A 19099-nucleotide genomic window follows, 5' to 3' on the forward strand; every position below is an offset into this window, starting at 1 on the left:
CAACACCAGTAGACCTCACAACAACAACAACAACAACAACAACAATTCTAATGCTGCTCAACAGCAACAGCAGCAACAAGTACGCCATCAACAGCAGCTGGATCCTACTGTCAATACGAAGCACAATATACCTGTTCATGATGATTTAAAGCAACAACAGCAGCAGCAAATCACATCAACGAAAATGGCAGAAGAGAAGAAGAAGAAGAAGAATGGTGTATTCAAGAAGCTTTTTGGCTTTCTGACTTGTTCAAATGGCCAACAGTTAGAAGCATAAACACATGATAGATTAAACCCATAGCATTTACAAAATATAAGATTGTATGATAATATACAAAGCCCCCCTCCCCCTTTTTCTTTAACTAGTAATTTTTATGAAAATACCCATCTTTCGCTAATTTTTTCAAGCATATCCACGCCATATATATTATATCATAATTTGCGATCGGCTGTATTAAAATAATGGTTATGCCCCCCGAAAAAAAAAAAAAAGAAAAAAAACTGATATGCTTTTGTGTGCCGGGTATTCTAGTTATCGATAGCTCGAACGTGTCTTAATAAAGTACATTGTGAGTTTTCATTAAAAAAACCAAAGTGTATACACATTAAGCGAATTGTTTTATTTCGCCCTATAAAATCTACCTCACGGTAAATAAACCTTTCATGTCCCATTACTATTTACAGACGGCCACTCCACTTTTCTATGAACTGTTCTAAAGGTTTTTGTTGTTGTAATCGTGCCCACATGTCTGCGGCTGGCGAAGTTTGTGTCATATAACTTCTGCGGTTGATAATTCTGCCATTCAATCTCTTTGCTGTTTGCGCGTTATTCCTTGTTCTCTGTCCACGAACGGGTAGACCCATGGCATGTCGTTTACCAGTATAATTACCAATATTACGGTGATGCATAATATTATCTCTCACTTGTCTTTTTAAATCCGATTCAATTGTCATGTTGGATAGTATATTTGTCAACTCGGTAATTTGAACATCGCTCAACTCAGCTACTTTCACAGTGGGTGAAATAGATAGTCTTTGACATAGTTTTAATGCTGTTGATTCGCCAATGCCATAAAAGTATTGTAACGCTGTGCTGTAAATCCCCAAGAAAAGAAAATACTGTCAGTATACGTCAACGTCGATAAGTTTGATGAAGAGTAGTTTTTGTTCGGTCTTTAAGTACCCTATTAGCTTTTTGTCAGGTAGATTAACACCGAGTAAATGTATCATCTTGTAGATTTGTTTATATGAAAGGAACTGTTAATGTGAGAAAGGAGGCGGGGGGAGCTTGGTTTCTAACTTTGACAATTCTTGTCGGAGCACCCTAGTCTTCTTTAAGCGTTTTGAGGGGTAAAAAATAATTACAGCCAATCATCATTGCTCTGATTTTCTATAGTTCTTGGGCAGTAAACACTTGTTGTACCGTATGACGATACAGAAGTGGATGCTTTAAAATAAGAGCACCTTCAGAAAAAGCTTCAATTGCACAAGAAACATATATTTTTCAATGATTTGAGCCTAATACTTTAGCTTATGCTCACTGAGCATTGCTCACAATACATATGCCAACCGAAAGAATAAACGTTCTGAACCGGACGAAACACACATCAAGTTGCTGTATACAAATTTACCAGACAGAAGGAACAGTAGCAGAGCAGAAAATTAATACAAAAAAATTTAGAATGATTAATATAAAATGTGTCTCAAACAAAAGAGAGCGTAGCCATGAAGTCTCAGGCTGTTCAACGAAACCATAAACGGTTTTTTTTTTCTTCGTAGTAGTAGAAAAAAAAAAAAAAGCTTTTCAATTAACTAACACCAGATTCATGTTGTTTACTTTTTGCAATACAATATGGTCCAGACTAAGAGGAGAAAATTTGCCTGTAGCGCCTTAAAGTCATGATTATTTTCACTACTGAAGAATATGTATTGGGTGGCGATCGTCTCATGAAAAAGGGTATTTTAAAGAATCAATTTATACAAATATGACGTGATTGCTATTAACATGATATCTGTATGGATACTATGAATCTGAAGAATGGATTTTTGTGCTGATTTACATTTGATGGCTGTATTTAGCAGAAAAATCATTCTCATAGAACATTCCAATATAGATGATTACTACTGATAACTGATTGACATTTCACGTATGATGAATCTTTGTCGCTACCAAAGTTTGAATACAGCATATTTGAAGGCCTCAAATTTAAGTCAATTGCATGACTATTTCTTACGCTAACCTTGAAGATGGTTCAGAAAGTATATGGCAAGTTAAGAGATGAAAATAATATCAGTGGGTACAGCTATGTATTCGAGTCCCTAAGATTTGCATTTATGATATTATCACCCACAACTGAAGCTTCTATTGCTGTAGATTATGTTTGTCTATCGTAGAAAAAAAAATTATAGTAAAGCTTAGAAAAAAGCCTCCAGTAGATGACTTGGAATAATTTCTATTCAATTTCAAGTTTGCTCAACACATAATCAAGCAGGAAATAGTATGTTTTCCGAATTTATTTCGATGTGAATTGATAGCCCTTTGTAAAACTGATAGGTAACAGATCTGCATTAGTTTATTGAGTGATATGGTCAGCTTTTGGCATCCATAACAGGTAGCAGCAGCAGGTAGGCAGCTACTATTTCTACAGATATACTCATTGCAGTGCTTTAACAATCTGATATTATTCAATAGGTGGATCTTAAGGGATAATTGCAATTGTATGTACCCGGATCTGCATCAAGTACACACTGTAACTGTAGCTCATAACGAAACCGACCTGAAGGAGACAAAATTCATGCGTGGTTTCAAACTCATCGGGCGAGACAAGTAATAAGCCACTGCTGACCTTTTCTCTAACTTCCAATTGACGGGAAAAGATAACAGGAAGATCGTTTCTTAATCAACTAGATCAGTTAATTGAAAATGGCCGTCAAAAAGCCTATATTTAAAAAACCTTTGCATAACAGAAAGGGCAACAAAATCGGTCCAGCGTCATCAAATAGCAGTAAAAAAGGAGAGCAAAAGAGAGACAATGAAAATCAACCTACGAAGGAATTATCTAAATCAAAACTGAAAAAGAAAGAATTTCAACGAAAGAGATACGGCAAGGATAAAAAGAACAATAAGGAAGAGGAGGACGATTCTGATTTCGAAATTGTATCCACTGATACTAAAATTACCAGTAATGCTTTCGGCTCCAGTGATGCTGATAGCGATCAGAGTGACAGCAGCGATTCCGATCTCGAAATGGATATGTTTGCAAAGTTCAAGTCCAAGAAACCAGCTGCTGTTGCTACTGCTGCACCAGCAGGTTCTTTAAAAAAACAAAAGCCTATTGCAGTTAATGAAAGTGACAGTGATGACGATCAAGATGAAAAGTTTATTGTGTCGGAGACAATTGCTGCCAATCGTAAGAATAAGAAGTCTGGTGGTTTCCAGTCAATGGGTAAGGAGTACCTTCTTTCATTTGCATTTCTCCCCTCAGACATTTGCTTCTAGTAAACTCACACATACCCTTAAAAATTGTCTTCCATTATGTAGGTCTTAGTAATCCTGTATTCAAAGCAATCATTCATAAAGGCTTCAAAGTACCTACACCAGTGCAGCGTAAATGTATACCATTGATTCTAGAAGGAGCCGATGTCGTTGGTATGGCACGTACTGGTTCTGGTAAAACAGCTGCCTTTCTGATTCCGATGTTAGAAAAGCTCAAGTCCCATTCAGCAAAGACAGGCTCTCGTGCCTTGATCTTATCACCTTCTCGTGAATTAGCTCTTCAAACACAAAAAGTGTGCAAAGAATTGTCTAAATATACCGACCTTCGTAGTGCTTGTATTGTAGGTGGTGACAATTTAGACGAACAGTTCGAAATGATCGCATCCAACCCAGATATTTTGATTGCAACACCAGGCCGTCTTCTACATTTGGCAGTGGAAATGAATCTGGATTTGGTAACAGTAGAATATGTTGTTTTTGATGAAGCAGATCGTTTGTTTGAAATGGGTTTTGCTGTTCAACTACATGAAATCCTCTCTCGTTTGCCGCCCAGCCGACAAACATTATTGTTTTCAGCTACATTGCCAAAATTGTTGGTCGATTTCGCTAAAGCAGGTTTACAGGAACCCACATTAATCCGTTTGGATGTGGACACTAAGATCTCCCGTGATTTGGAGATGGCATTTTTCACTGTCAAAGATAACGAAAAAGAAGGTGCACTGCTTTATTTATTGAGAAATATTATCAAATTACCCAAGAAAACTCAAGTGGCTGCAGATGACGCTAATGATAGAAAAAAGAACAAGAAAAGAAAACCTACAGAAGTTGAACATCAGACGATTATTTTCACAGCAACGAAGCATCATGTAGAATATTTGGCAACTTTATTAGAGATGGCAGGTTATCAGGTCTCTTATGTATATGGTTCTCTGGATCAAACAGCCCGTAATATTCAAATTAACCGCTTCCGAAATGGCATGACCAATATTCTGGTTGTCACTGATGTAGCTGCTCGTGGTATTGATATTCCCATCCTTGAGAATGTGATCAATTATGATTTTAGTGGATCTTCGAAGGTGTTTGTTCATCGTGTGGGCCGTGCTGCGCGTGCTGGTCGCCGTGGTTGGGCCTACTCCCTTGTGACGAACGAGGAACTTCCATACTTGGTAGATCTTCATCTCTTTTTGAGTCGTTCGCTTGTCCTTGGTGGCGAGAAAGAGAGAGAAGATTATGATTACACTTCGGAACTTGTCTTGGGTACTCTTCCCAAAGATGCTGTGATAGACGACAAAGCCTGGGCAGAAGATAAAGTTACAAAAGATGCTGCTCTTGAAGGTACTTACCGTACTGCCGTAAATGCGTATAAACTTTATAACAAAACGAAACCCAAGGCCTCTCCAGAAAGTTATACCCGTGCTAAAGAGATTGTAAAAAAGCTCAATTACAGCAATCTTCATCCACTTGTTTTGGACGACGTGAATCAAAGCACTGCAGAAATTGAACGATTGAATATGATCAACGCAATCAGTGGGTTCAGACCTGCAGAAACCATTTTTGAAGTTGGTGTACGTGGTACAAGAAAAGTTACGCCAGCCACCGCAATGATGAGAGACCGTCGACAAACAGTAGATAAGATCATATCGGCACATAAATCACAGAAAGAGGCCGAATTACAAAGATTACAGAAGCCTGTTCCTGTACGTGACGAGAAAAAGACAATCGAAAGTCTTGGTGGCATCGTAGAGGAAGAAGAATTAGAAAAAGCCTTCAATATACCAAAATCGAAAGAAGAAGGTAAGGAGCTTTCATTTCTTTTCTATTTTTTATTTTTTTTTTTTTTTTTTTTGTACTAAACTGTATTGGTCTTTTATTAACGTCTCTATCAACCCTTTGATATATCCTTCTTTTAGATAAAAAGAAAAACAGCTATCGTGATGAAGAGTACTATTTGTCTTATACTCAGAAGGATGCAAATACTGAACGCGGTTATTCTATGGCAAATGAAGGCAGCTTCATGGAACAAGCAGCCAAAGCTCAATTAGATTTGACGGGTGATGATAATGAGGCCATACAAAAGAGCAAGAATATGCTTCGCTGGGACTCAAAGAAAAGAAAGTTTGTTAAAGGTACTGGCATTGGTTCGGATAATAAGAAGTTAATTCGTACAGAAAGTGGTGCCTTGATTTCTGCCAGTTACAAAAGCGGCAGATTCGATGAATGGGTCAAGAAGAAACATATTACATTACCACGTGCAGGTGAACAAGAATTGGCAAGTGCACGTAACTTGGGCAAAAGACGCTTCAAACACAATAAAGTGGAGGAAGGCAAGCCTTTGGATCCTCTTGCTTATGATTACGAGAAGAAGTTGAAGAAACGAAAGACAAACGAGGCTGAAACAGCAAGCACAGTCGATAAGAGTGGTTTGGGTAAGAAGCAAGTGGGTGTACATGCAAAGAGCGAACTGAAGAACGCAAGTCAGATTAGAAAGGAACGTAAAGCATACGAAAAGAGGAAAGAAAAATCCACGCGTCCTTCAAAGAAGTTTAAAGGCAGTAGACGTCATTAAAGAAGTTTAATAAATTGTCAATTTTGCAAAAAAAAAAAAAAAAAAAAAAAAAAAACTTGTCTAAATTGATTTATAAAGAGGACAAAGCCCGACGAAAACTGAGATTGACCCTCACTCAGCTTTTAATTCATTTACCACGTAGCTTCCCTTCTTTTTTTTTCGACTTCTCTTTTTCCTCTCTTTTATTTTCTTGTTTTTTTTGAAACGAAGTTGTTTTATTGATAAATATGTCTTGGCAAGCTTACGTCGATACTAACCTTATTGGTACTGGTAATGTTTCTCAAGCCGCTATTTACGGTTTGAATGGTGGTGAATGGGCCAAATCTGCTGGTTTCCAGGTAAATAAAATGACTCTAGCTTCAGTGGAATTAGATGATGTTTGTGAAAGAAGAAAGAAATTAACATTTCTCGCTGTATCATCTCAGTTGCAACCTAAGGAAATTCAAGAAATTACTGCTGCTTTCTCCAACGCCGACAGTATCCGTGCCAATGGTATTCACGTCAACGGTGTTAAATACCTTACATTAAGAGCTGATGAACGCTCTATTTACGGCAAGAAGGTAAAGTAATAATAAAGGATAGGGCTATACACGGCGTCAAGAAGGGATAATTCTCTTGAAGACGTGTTATATATGGCGAAGAAACAGTGACACTGTAAGAATATAGGTAATAAGCAGCGACAATTAACATTAATTTTTTTTCTTCTCTTAGAACTCTGACGGTGTCTGTATTGTCAAGACCGGTCAAGCTATTCTAGTTGGTACCTATAAGGAAGGTATTCAACCTGGTAACTGCACAAAGGTTGTTGAAGGTTTAGCTGATTATTTGATTTCTGTTGGTTATGTAAGTTGCCGTTTGTGTTTTCTCGTTTGGGAAGTGAAATATTTCAAATTTTTTACTTACTCTCTCTCTGTTATCTTTCTCAACTAGTAAATTCGAAAAATAAAGCATAAAAATTGTTTATATATTCCCAATTTTCTTACCATCTTTTCGTAAAGATGTGAAAATAAAAGCCTTATAACTTATCCAAAGCCCTTCATGAAAGATTCCATGGCCTTCTTTTCGCTCAATATTCACAAATGTAGGGGACACACTACCAAAAAGCTTATTTTTGGTAAACTCACGTTTTATGTATGCTGCCTCCATTGAAAAATTCCAATAAGGAAGTTTTACGTTAAATTTGCGGGCTCAAGCATAACTTTTGATGAGGATCCGCAAGTTATTTTAAGACAGCATATTATTTACTGCTAAATATTTTACGGAACACATGTAGATGTCAAAGTACCGTTTTATTGAAAACGTGCAGTCAATATAAAAAAAAAAGAATGCTACATACATCTGTATATATATATATATATATATATATATATAGTAATCAGCTTTGTACAGGGAGTAGTATGTTGCTTTTGCTTCAATGTTTAGGGAAACTGTTGGTCTGTTGCACAGTGGCGTGAATTTCGTTAACTGCGCCTGCTAGTGAAAGCAAAGCTTGACTCTGTTTGTTTAAAATAGAGCCGATTTGTTCAGGTGTATAATTGCCACTATCTGTTTGTTGGTAACTGGTCAACGTTTCATGGATTTCATCGACCATCTTGGCCAAATTCTGAGCAGTCCTTGCTAGCTCTTCCGCTTCCTCCAAGAAATGAATATCATCAGAAGGCATATATATTTGTTCGCCTTTTAGGATCTGTGCAGAGCGATACATTTGTGAGAATTTCCGTTTAATTCTGTGCTTCATTTCGTTGAGATAGTCGTCAACATCATTCAATTTCAATGCAAGAGTATCACTATCATTCGATAAGTTACGCGTTTCTTCGGCTATTTCTGTAAGTAAGTTGGGAAGAGGGCCATCTAATACGGATTGAATACTATCACGCTTTTTTGCCCGTGAGAATATAAACTCAGCAATTTGACCAAGTTCAGTCATAGCATTCATGGGAAGTTCATACGTTTTGGTTGAATGTAAAATATCGCTTGGCTCTTGGATTGTCGTTTTTAATGTTGTTTCGGATGGATTAGTAAAGACAGACTTGGTAGGAGGAACAAGACTAAGAGGCTCTGGTTGCTTGGTGCTTGATTTTAATGAAGGTGTGATGGTACCATTTGATTTGGAAGTATCATCCACCTTACTGAAAGCAAGTTTGACTGAACCTTGGGTATTTCCTTTTTCATCACCCGCTGATGAGGACGAAGATAATTTACTGCTGCCACTTTTTGCTTTATCCTCTTTCGTCGACTTGTCCGCTTTCTTATTTGCATCACTAGGCTCCTTATCCTTATCTGCAGTTATACTGGGGAAGGTAAAAGAACTCCTTTCCGTTGAGCTCGTGGCAGAAGTAGTGGTATCAGAGGACAACGGCTTTTTGGCTGTAGAAAATGATTCCTTAGAAGTATTCTTCGGTTCGGTTGTCGTGCTGGTGAAAGAGAATACTGGAGCAGAGTTTGGAGCACCAGTGCCTGAAGCTGCAAATTTGGAACTACCCTGAGAAATAGGTGATTTGTCTGCTATTGCATATTAATAATCTAAGTTATTGGTTTGATTATGTGAAGGATTAGATTCTGAATATTTACCTTTCTTACGCTCTTCTTCTTTATCTGACCCTTCGTTTTCATCAGACTCGCCAAAAACAAGTTGCTCGTTGTCATTTGCATCTTTAGAAGGCGCTTTTTTACTATCGTCATCTTCAAACTCGATTGAAACAGTAGAAGTTCTCAAGGGAGAATTACCATGCAATAAAGCCTTTGAACTCAATGAAGAGGAGTCAATGGCAGTAGGCGGTTCTCCAAATGAGAACGAAGGCTTGTTGGTAGTACTATCACGTTGACCCATTTGCTTTTTAAAACGAGGATGATCGTCGTCGTCATCATCATGCCCTCTTTTCTTGGACTTGGCCGGAAGAACCAATGATGGAGTACTTTCTTGCTTCTTATTGGGTTGAGCGCTGCTCTCGCCAAAGTTGAAAGCGAAGGGCCTCTTTCGTGACTCTGTTTCCGATGCTGAGCTAGTTATTGTTGGAGGAGAGATGAAAGGGCTGGTCATACTGCTTTTATCAAGTGATTTGTCGGTAATGGTACCAAAAGAGAATGTTGATGCAGTTGGCTTGCTAGATTCCTTTTGTTGTCCAGAGCCTTCTTCTTTATCTGTTTCATTCTTAGCTTTGTCTTCTGTTGCTGCGGTTGTAGATGCAGTCTCAGTGGAATCATTACTCATTGGCGGTTTATCTTTTGTCAGGGAAGATGATGGCAGACTTCCAAATGTAAAGCTAGCAAAAGGTTTAGCTACTGCTGGAGTTTCTTTTTTGGAAACAGAATCTTTTTAAGAAATAAAAGGTGGATGTGAGTCAAGAAAATTAGATGTCTTCACGATGATCAACTTACCCGTAGCTTTCGTATCACTGCCTTTTGCGTCAGTATCGGCCTTCTTTTCGGAAGTAGTTGCAATAAGTGCACCTGCAGTTGTATCTTTTTTGTCATCTGTTGCTGTAGAGGTAGATTCAAAAGTAAATGCTGGCTTTGCAGTAGGGGCTGTCGTCAATGACGATGATGAACCCCCAAAAGTAAAGATTGGTTGACTGTTAGTACTAGCAGTAGTAGCAGTGCTAAAGGAAGAACTGGACATAGATCCAAATGTAAAAGCTGGTTTGCTGCCTGCGGCTTGAGCAGCAGAGCTAATTGAGGCGGTTGATGTAGGAACAGCGCCAAATGTAAAGGATGGCATAGTAGTAGAGGTATTGCTCGCAGCAGATACATTGCTTCCAGATGTTACAGTAGGTTTTGAGCTACTGTCTGTATTAGATGCCGTCGACGACAGTAAAGGTTGCTCTGAAGAAAATGCTGGTTTACCACTGGACGATGATGCAGTTGAGGCCCCGAAATTAATTGAAAAGGCTGGTTTACTACCTGTGGATTCATTGGAGGACTCAGGCTTGTTTCCAAAGGAAGTTGAAGATGCTGTTTGTCCAAAGGTGAATGCAGGCATACTGCTGGCCATACTAGAGGAAGTTGCTGGCTGTCCAAAACTGAAAGTTAAATTTGGAAGAGAGTTGCCACCAACTGTGGAAGTCGACTGTCCAAAAGTGAAAGGTGATGTGGTGGACGTGGTGCTGGTAGAGCTATCATTAGCTTTACTTACAGAGGGGCTACTGAACGAGCCAAAGTTGAAACCAGTAGGTGCAGACGGTGATTTGGAAGGCGCTGATTGACCAAAAGTGAAGGCCGGCATAGATGAAGAGGGATTAGGGGAGCCACCAAAGCTGAATTGGGATGTGGTCGCCGGAGAGCGCGTATTATTTGTACCAGAAGCACTACCAAAACCAGCTAAAGAACCATCAGCTGCTGAAATATTTGTCCAAGACCCTAAACTACCGGCACTACCAGCTGAAGAATTTGAATTACTTCTATTAAGTCTACGTTTGGGAGTGAGAATCTTGCGCCCACTAACGTTACTGCTATTGCTTTGATCAGGACTACAATGGATAGTTTAGATTAGTTTTCTCTGGTATATTCAAAGTCCATAGACTATATTTACTTCATAATAATTTGAATCAATAATACTAAGTTAAAATATTAATGCAATGTTAGTATTCAGTTAATGAATACAAAGGAATGCAGAATAAAAATGATGTAGCTGGTTAAATATGAGGGAAAAGGATTTGAAAATATGCAGTGAGGTTCAACCAAGCTGGATGCGCGAAAAATTTTGGAGCGGACGTTGAAGTGATCTGGCAATATGGAATAGGGGTTCACTGACAAATACTGATCAAAAAGCAGAGCACATGCGATGAAGACTTTGAAAAAGTGATAAAGTACTTTAATAGTTGCAATGGAAACATTATTAGAAGAGCGAAACGAAATATGCTTAACCATCATTGCAACCGAGCTTCAAGTGGTGCAAGAATAAGCGGATAGAAATCTATACAGTTCCCAACCTCTTCTAATAACGATAGAAGTCAGCATAAGGATAATAGACGTGCATTTGGAGCAATGCATACAATACACAATCCAAAATTCGCTAATATTTTGGATGCCACGAAATATATCAGGTTGGTTATATTTACGTTGAGTTACTGCTGTTATCTGAAACTATTCGTCACAGATGTTCACATTTTAATTGCATACGTTAATGCTGGCTACGATTTCTTAAGTAGAAGATACGAAATACAGGGATAAGTACCTGCAGTTAAGCGCTTAGATGTTTTACCTTCAAAGTATACACTCTTGTTGTTATTCTTCGGAAAAAGTCGAAAGTACCGAAAATTACATAATAGTTTAGGTTAGGGATCATTCAATCATTGTTCTTATTTAATACAAACAAACATATTAAATTATTCTGCTTTATCGCTCCTATCATCTTCACCAGTACGTAAGACACAGGAAGTGGTTTATACCGTAGACTATAAGCTGGATGTATTCTATCATCCCTGGGACTTCACTTAAACAATAGCACGTTTACATAATGCATGTGATTGCATACAAGTGAGGTTTTCTATATTATATCACTCCTATTCTGGTATACCTCTTTAAATATTATAAATTGATCAATGAGGGAGTCAAACAGAACTTAATGTCGTCTCTCTTCTTAACTCCTACAAACCTTTTTTCTATCGTATCAACTTCTTCTTGTTGAGTAAGATCTGCAGAAGGTCGAAAAGTCATAATTAAACGTTCAAAAAAAAATCAGGCATTATTTCCCAAGGCTTCTTCTCAGGATGAAGAGAATAATGGCAGATACTAAGCTTGACAACTACAGTGGTAGCAGCAATTTTATCGGAAACGGTAACTCGCTAACCATTAAACCAATAAAAGGTTTATCTAGATCAATCTCACTGCGTCGAGCACCATTGGTTATTGATATTACTGAGGAACAGCAACAATCTACACTACAGCATCATAAGAAACCTGTATTGGCAGGCAGAGCGACTGCTGTGCCGAAGTTTACTTCAAGCTTGTGCAGCAGCCATGCAGGCACTATAAATTCGTCAAAGTCGACAGTTTCTAGCAAGAGCTCGTTAAACAGCTTACGACTTCAAACATCTTTATCGCCCAAACCAGCATATCTGAGAGAATGCCAAAAGAGAACTTGTAACAATAATCGACGTGACAAAAGTAATTCAATAGCGTCTTCAAACCTAACCGTAGCAAATGGTTTCACAATCGGCCAAAAGGTCGTTATACCAAGTTTACAACAAGCACAGGGCACTGTCAGATTTTATGGTGAGATAATATTCAAGAAGAATACAGGTTATTGGGTGGGAATTGAGTTGGAAAAAGAAGGTAGTGGCAAGAATGATGGGTCTATTCAAGGGTAAGTCTACACACGCTACAAAATCAAATAGGTTGTAGAATCAGTAGCGCAGTTCTTCGCGCTCGACAATATAGGTTCAGTCTAACGCCAGCTATCCTACCTTTTATCAATATTCAGTGTGCGTTATTTTAATTGCGCGCCTAATACTGGGCTTTTTGTATCAGCGGCAAGGGTTAACGCATTGGAAGAGCAGCAACAAGACAGATCGCACAGTTATATGGACCCTCATATGTCAAGAGCAATAAAGTCAACAAAGACAAAGTTAACAACGGCTGTTAAGACTGTTTCTTCGGTACATCTGTCATCTTCTTTGAAAAGAAGCAACACCGTTTCTCTACCTGGAACTACGGCAATATGCTCCTCTTCGACGAAACCTACTAAATCAGCACACATTTTAAAGTCTAGTAAATCCACAAAGCTACAATCTAGAAAGAGCACAATGGTAACTAAACCTTCACCAATGCGTAGTACTCCATTAACAGTTACAACAAAAAAATCGAAAGTTCCCTCAGAAAAAGAGGCAAATACTACCGAAAATCAACTGCAAGAGGTAACGTTTAAAGCCACCGCATTGAGTAGCAATAACGAGAACCACAATGACAATCATAGTTGCTTGCATCGTCATCGCAATAGCTCGAAATCATCCACGGTAGTGTTGACAAGACCAAAATCAGCTGATATTGAAAGATTAAGCCGCCTTCTTGAAAGAACAAATAAAGAAAAACAAGCACTCACTGAACAAATGGATAGTCAAGAAGCAGCATGGGATCGCCTTGTCAGTGTGAAAGAAAGCTATGCTGTTCGTGTTAAAGAAAAAGACAATGAAATCATGAGTCTTCATCAAAAATTGGAACATGCTAATCATGTCCTCGAACAATATACAACTGTCACAGTGGAAAAAAATGATGCTTTGAATAAAGTAGCTGCTTTAGAAGCAACGGGAAAACAACAAAACAGAGTTATCCAGCATTTGAATGAACGCCTCAGCGATCTCCAGAAGCATGTTGAAATGCAAAAGATCGAATTTGAGACTTTGTCGAAGAGCAATATGAATCAAATAGATCAACTGCGTGAACAATTACAGGAACGTGAAGAGTTGATAGTCTATCTTGAACGCGAATACGCAGAGTTAAGGAAGATGCATATGGAAACAGTTCAATCATATAAGCAAGATGTACGTGAGGAACGCCAACAGCATGAAAAACTCGTGCAGTTAAAAATTCAAGAGATAGATCGACTGCAGAAGACCATTAAAGAGCTTCGTCAAGAGCAGCAGCAATTTAACTATCTCCCACCAACACCTACTTTATCCGTTACGACAGATGTAATCATCTCTCCATCGTCACCGCAAAAGCGATTAGAAGCTCAGTTGGAGTTAGCGACACATGAGCTCGACCGTGAGCGTGATATTAAAACATCACTAAATTTACATATAGAACAGTTAAAAGCCGAAATCATAAGATTAAATTCGTTGACAGTTTCGTCTAATTCCCAATACTATAATCTACGCTCAAGGCTTGAACAGGAAGTTACAGACAAGCAACGTATTATGAATGAAGCAAATGTAGCAACACAAGCGCACTGTAGAGTAGAAGAAGAGAAAGAGACATTAAAGCTTGCACTTCAAAAATCACAGCAGGATTTGAGTGAAGTACTGAAGAAGCTTGCATCAATCGAAAAGGAGCAACAGCAACGAAAATCAGATTCAGTGCTGAATGTAACATGTAATATTGAAGAGAACGAGTTTTTTTGCTCAAAATGTGGAAATGGCAATGTGAAGCAGGGCAACAAATGCTTAAAAGAAGCTTACCAAAAGTTAGAGGAGAAGTATATGAATATTAAGTTTCAGGTATTGGCTGTTGAAAAGGAACAGACGATAGAAGACTTGAAAGTTTATAAAAAGAGTATTGCTGGGGGTAACCGACAGCAGCAGCAACCCAAAGGGGTAAAGCGATTGTCAAATGACTTAGTGAGCGAGCATCACTATAAAAGCTTGATAAATGATAAGCAATCTGAAATAGACCGGCTTTCAAAGGAAATGACTGATTTGGAATCGTTACTAGAAAGTAAAATACTTAGCGAAGCACGACTAGAAGAAATAATAGTTACCGAAAAAGAAAAAGTGCGACTACTGGAAAAGCAACTTCAGGTTGCTAAAATAAGTATTTAATATCCGTATGAATTCAAGATTTTGCAAGAGGGCGATTTAAAAATCGTCATTGCAAAATTCGGCACCATCGCGTATCACTACCTCATAATTGTTATAAACATATTTTCATCTGTATTTCTAGCCAGCGTTCAACATTTAGCCAGGAAACTAATAAAGCCGTTTCTCAATGGTGACTACTGAATGTTCAATCTGATTTATGCTCTGTGTATACTGTTGACCTATAGAGAAAAGCATCCCTGTTGTTTTGCAGTTGCCTACTCTAATATGCAATAAAAAGGATAAATGCATAAATATAAAGGTGTCGTAAACCAATCTGCTCCTCATTGGCTTATAGCATGAATATATATAGTTTCTTTGCAGTACCATTTAACACCTCTTTTTTTTTACTTTCCTTTGCTTATTTCCTGCCTTCATTGCTTACGTAGATACATCTTTTAAAGAATCTATCAATATTAGTACAATGTCAGTTGAACTTACTAAAAGGGCTCTCCGTCCTACATCTGGCAAAAATGGAAGACTTGTTCGCGTAAGGTCAAATTTTTTTGAAGTAACCAACTTAACGTCAGTTACCATCTGTCATTATGATGTCGTCATTGATCCTGTTGATATGCCTGTACACTTCAACACGAAAGCGCGGGGTGCTTTTGAAACACAATATGGTTAATCTACTTTGAATGGTATTAAGATAATCTTCGATGGTAAAAGGAACGCTGTTTTACAATGCATAATTCAATTAAATTTGTATAAAGCATAAAAAAGAGCTGACCCAATAAACCTATGCTTATAACTTGTAGTTCGAATTTATAGAAGCCGGCTGTACGCGTTCCAGCCATATCAAATTACGCATTAAGAAAGCTAATGTTATCAATATGCATGAGCTTCTTTTGTTTTTGAAAAGCAAGTCTGCTTGTACTACAAACTGTCTCACTGGTAAGTTTTGAAGTCTTGCAACGACGTGATATTTTAAATTAGTACATGCCATACTTTTTATACCTGATCCAATGAACGCTTTGTTAATTTTTTCCTGCAGCTATTATGTTTCTTGATATACTTTTTAAAAATCTTCCTTCTACTGTCCATTATTCTGTTGGCCGTTCAATTTATACTCCTCAGGATAAACGCAACCTTCCTAATATGGCTGAAGTTTGGCAAGGGTTTTGTCAGTCTGCGCGTCCTACTGCTGTTAAGTTACTTTTAAAGGATTCGCTTTGCTTTTGAGTGTAACTATTTCGCTATTTACTGATTTACACTGAAACGCTCACTCATCTGCTGTTTCTCCAAATCAAGCCTCTTAGAAGGAGAGCGATGATTGGTGGCAAAGAAGTTATAATGGTTATGAAAGGAGTATTACTCTGTCAAAATGCGAAATACGTCTAGGGCCACATAAGCCACCAGATCATGTCTGTCTTAGTAACTTAGTAATAGGCTTAACTGACCTGCACAAGTTCGGAAATAAACTTTCCTGCCTTTGCTTCAGCTAGAATTAGTTTACCCAATATCGAGCAATTCAAACAATACATCGCTCCTTCTTAATTAAAATGTTGAATAGATAATAACATTACCATATATGATTAGGTAAGATACAAAAACGTTATCCTTACACTAAAATAACTCATATTCCTAAGTCATACTCATGTCAAAAGTGATAACGCTTGCGGGTGTTTTAATAATGATAAAGACTTTAGAAAGACAAAGGGCCAATAGAATAGATTACCTTCTAATTTGTAGTGTTATATTTATCGTATTTATACCAATTTTTATTCAGCTGTTGATTATTAAAGGATTTTCTTTGAACACAGAGATAGTAGCCTCTTTTACCATAATGATTTGCTACTCACATTATTGCTAAGTACTGTATCAATACTTTGTGTTACGGAAGGCATACCAAGCTTCAAATTTGGTTTTATGATGGGTAATACTACATTTCTTTAAGATAGAACCTTCAGATGTTGAATCCTCATTATCCAAATTCATAGCGAGGTATATATATCAATGTCATCATCTTCTAGGTCTTCATCCGTTGCGTAAACGTTAATTTGTTGATCAATACTTTCCTATCTTTTTCAGAGAAAAAAGATAAGAGGAGTTGGTTTAACTTTTTTTTTAATTCTTTTTTAGTTTGTTATCTTATGATGTGTTCATTGCTGATGTGAATTGTATATTTTTCTTTTGATCGTAGCTTGTAGTACATGATAAACAACAGTATTGAATTGTTGCATTTTGTTCGTTTGCGTTTCATAAATCGTAGACAAATATATTTTTTCCCTTCTTTTGCTAGTTTCTTTTCGTGGTTGTGTTGTTTTGCCGTGCATGAGGAAGGTATGTTGCCTGCCATTTTTAAAAGGTGCAAAAGTGTAATCGCAGAAGGGACTTTCCTTCTTTAAAAGTACAACCGTAGTATCCAGAATTTAGTATCAGAAAAAAATGGTGCGAAATAATGCGTTCTAGATGTTGTATTTGTGGTCGTCATATGTTTTTCACTGAACGCGACTTAGAAATAACTATAAGGTGAAGTGAGCTTCCTTCAGTCCTTTTATTATATACTGAAAATGAGAGAGGGGAGCGTTCATGACGAACTGGATGTTTGTATTGACAACAAAGAAAGAAGGAAAGGAAAGAGATACAAAAAAAAAGAGTTAAATACTCGTTCCTGAAATTCTCAACCAGTAAGAATACAGCATTATGTATACATATGTCTTTAGAGTACAAGATGACATGTACAGGTGTTATCATGATTCTATGATCATAAGAACGTGTCTAATTCGAAGGTGCGGCTAATTTGTGTTTACATATTATATGAGGTATGGGAATAGCACAATAGAAACAATGCTCCGTATAGAATTTCTAACTACTTTGCGAGCATCTTTGTGTAGTTCTCACAGTATCTGTGGCATATCCTCTTAGAGCAAATGATTTGATTTCAATAAATATACTTAGTAATGTGGTATACAATAATATTCTGTACCTATTCTGAATGAGTTAGCTATTCTCATGAAGGATTCCAACGAACTTATTCTAGTATGTCATCGCGTCAATTCTTTCTTATCACTTAATTTTAAGTCGTTTTTACTGACGCCTATGATAGAGGATCGATGTTTGTCTCGTGGATACAACAAACATAATAGTGAATAGACAGAATGTATTCACCAAAATCCATTTAACATGTATTCAACACTTTTTATTGTAGTTGTGATAGTATTATACTTTTAATTTCTGTTCTTTTTTCCGCTATTTTCACTTATAATACATAATGTTTTTATTTAGAAATACAATTGATAACTGTAATAGGATCTAAGAAGTAATGTAGCAGCGACACAGAAAATTTATTTTGGTTGATATTAGTGAGGTTCAATCCAGCTAGGTTGTTTTGTGTTGTTCGATAAAGGAATTATAGAAAAGGAAACTATTCATTGTTGTATGAAAAGGACCATATATAGAAAATAAGTAACAGATCTAAAGCTTTATTAATACTGAGAAGACTGTAAACTTTCAAAAGGAAATGGTTCAGCAAAATGATAGAGGGTCTGAAAAAATGATAGAGGTTGATGGTAGAGGTTTAAAAAGAAACTGATAGAAAAAAACTATAAGCTATGAGTGCATCATAAAGTAAATCATAATAAAAAATAATAGGTTTTAACTTATGTGTATCATTAAAATGATTTACATTGTTTCTAAAATTTAACAATTGATAGCGACTTCCTTTTGTTCTGTTAACCTTTTTACAACACTCAGTTATTACTTTTCTTTTAGCGCATCGAAACTAAACAAATCAAACAATACAAATAAAGTCACCTTCTCTATTGCTAAAATATTCTTAACCTGTTTCTAGAGAAAAGCCTAGTGTAAACTGCTGCAAATTTCTGTTCGCACCAGTATATTATCAAAGCATTTATGTAGTGCTATCTCGGTTTTCAATTCAAAGATTTCCTTACTTTATTGAAGTTTTTCTTACAATAATTGCATATGTTCCATCAAAATGAACCATTTACATTGGAGTTTTTAATGGATGTATCCGCCAAATCAAAGCCATGGGTAGTCGGTTCATTTCATATGTAGAATACTACTATAAAGCGGAAAATTCAATGAATGCATAGTTTATCTTTCAATTTATTATCTAGTTTAAACAAAAAAATTCTGTTTTAGTTGTTTGATTGTACCATTGTCAATGACTCAGATATTAGTTGCTTGAAATAGTCTAGAATAGCAATCGAGATTAGTATAAGATATTATGAAAACCATACTTACAAAACGTGCAACTTTCACGGTCCAACGTTATGTAAAGCACTAAACAAACTATATATGGTATTTGAAGACATGTGGTGTCTGAGCTTAACTGTGGACATGAAATATGATAGCTAGATGAGTAGGAGAAAAGTGAAAGAAGCCTCCTTCAACATATTAAATACTCATACCTCGAATTCTGAGCTAATCAAGTGCAGTACAGCTGTATCTTTCAAATTTTCTTAATTTATTAAATACTTGGTGAGAGATATCATTTTGTCGTCTAAATGTTGGGATGACCTGTATACCATCGAACCAAATATTTGTTTAAATAATACTGTT

At 37.0% G+C, this 19099-nt stretch overlaps 6 protein-coding genes across 6 annotated transcripts; 4 read left to right on the forward strand and 2 right to left on the reverse strand.

Moving 5' to 3' along the window:
• Window positions 1–456: 456 nt before the first annotated feature.
• Window positions 457–1330, reverse strand: BDF20DRAFT_878247 (uncharacterized protein). The gene is made up of 2 exons (XM_053081491.1): window positions 1184–1330; window positions 457–1093 (listed from the first exon to the last, which is right to left on the reverse strand). The coding sequence occupies exons 1-2, from the start codon at window positions 1228–1230 to the stop codon at window positions 679–681; spliced, it is 462 nt and encodes a 153-aa protein (XP_052934845.1). The 5' UTR covers window positions 1231–1330; the 3' UTR covers window positions 457–678.
• Window positions 1331–3253: 1923 nt separating this feature from the next.
• Window positions 3254–6062, forward strand: BDF20DRAFT_821851 (P-loop containing nucleoside triphosphate hydrolase protein; the record flags this gene model as incomplete). Its single annotated transcript, XM_053077646.1, has 3 exons — window positions 3254–3446; window positions 3542–5290; window positions 5407–6062. The coding sequence occupies 3 exons, from the start codon at window positions 3254–3256 to the stop codon at window positions 6060–6062; spliced, it is 2598 nt and encodes an 865-aa protein (XP_052934846.1).
• Window positions 6063–6180: 118 nt separating this feature from the next.
• Window positions 6181–7097, forward strand: BDF20DRAFT_959607 (profilin). The gene is made up of 4 exons (XM_053084933.1): window positions 6181–6400; window positions 6488–6622; window positions 6774–6905; window positions 6993–7097. The coding sequence occupies exons 1-4, from the start codon at window positions 6290–6292 to the stop codon at window positions 6993–6995; spliced, it is 381 nt and encodes a 126-aa protein (XP_052934847.1). The 5' UTR covers window positions 6181–6289; the 3' UTR covers window positions 6996–7097.
• Window positions 7098–7410: 313 nt separating this feature from the next.
• Window positions 7411–10792, reverse strand: BDF20DRAFT_878253 (uncharacterized protein). The gene is made up of 4 exons (XM_053081492.1): window positions 10591–10792; window positions 9441–10528; window positions 8634–9374; window positions 7411–8564 (listed from the first exon to the last, which is right to left on the reverse strand). Exons 1-4 carry the CDS (start codon window positions 10593–10595, stop codon window positions 7474–7476), a joined length of 2925 nt encoding a protein of 974 aa, XP_052934848.1. The 5' UTR covers window positions 10596–10792; the 3' UTR covers window positions 7411–7473.
• An 875-nt stretch (window positions 10793–11667) lies between these two features.
• Window positions 11668–14565, forward strand: BDF20DRAFT_943984 (uncharacterized protein). The gene is made up of 2 exons (XM_053084827.1): window positions 11668–12366; window positions 12484–14565. Exons 1-2 carry the CDS (start codon window positions 11771–11773, stop codon window positions 14534–14536), a joined length of 2649 nt encoding a protein of 882 aa, XP_052934849.1. The 5' UTR covers window positions 11668–11770; the 3' UTR covers window positions 14537–14565.
• A 431-nt stretch (window positions 14566–14996) lies between these two features.
• On the forward strand, window positions 14997–15819 carry BDF20DRAFT_943986 (uncharacterized protein; the record flags this gene model as incomplete). The annotated part of the gene is made up of 3 exons (XM_053084828.1): window positions 14997–15195; window positions 15344–15466; window positions 15567–15819. 3 exons carry the CDS (start codon window positions 14997–14999, stop codon window positions 15752–15754), a joined length of 510 nt encoding a protein of 169 aa, XP_052934850.1. The 3' UTR covers window positions 15755–15819.
• Between the last annotated feature and the right edge of the window lie 3280 nt (window positions 15820–19099).

The sequence above is a fragment of the Mycotypha africana genome (genome assembly GCF_025528875.1).
Source record: "Mycotypha africana strain NRRL 2978 chromosome Unknown BDF20scaffold_7, whole genome shotgun sequence".
NCBI classification, from domain to species: domain Eukaryota; kingdom Fungi; phylum Mucoromycota; class Mucoromycetes; order Mucorales; family Mycotyphaceae; genus Mycotypha; species Mycotypha africana.

Coding starts and splice junctions, on each gene's coding strand:
- BDF20DRAFT_959607 (XM_053084933.1), top strand. CDS start 6,290: ATGTCTTGGCAAGCTTACGTCGATACTAACCTTATTGGTACTGGTAAT. Junction 6,401..6,487: donor CCAAATCTGCTGGTTTCCAG/GTAAATAAAATG, acceptor GTATCATCTCAG/TTGCAACCTAAGGAAATTCA. Junction 6,623..6,773: donor GCTCTATTTACGGCAAGAAG/GTAAAGTAATAA, acceptor TTCTTCTCTTAG/AACTCTGACGGTGTCTGTAT.
- BDF20DRAFT_878253 (XM_053081492.1), bottom strand. Junction 9,375..9,440: donor CAGTGATACGAAAGCTACGG/GTAAGTTGATCA, acceptor TTTCTTAAAAAG/ATTCTGTTTCCAAAAAAGAA. Junction 8,565..8,633: donor AGAAGAAGAGCGTAAGAAAG/GTAAATATTCAG, acceptor ATGCAATAGCAG/ACAAATCACCTATTTCTCAG.
- BDF20DRAFT_878247 (XM_053081491.1), bottom strand. CDS start 1,230: ATGATACATTTACTCGGTGTTAATCTACCTGACAAAAAGCTAATAGG. Junction 1,094..1,183: donor CCTGACAAAAAGCTAATAGG/GTACTTAAAGAC, acceptor GGGGATTTACAG/CACAGCGTTACAATACTTTT.
- BDF20DRAFT_943984 (XM_053084827.1), top strand. CDS start 11,771: ATGAAGAGAATAATGGCAGATACTAAGCTTGACAACTACAGTGGTAGC. Junction 12,367..12,483: donor AATGATGGGTCTATTCAAGG/GTAAGTCTACAC, acceptor ATCAATATTCAG/TGTGCGTTATTTTAATTGCG.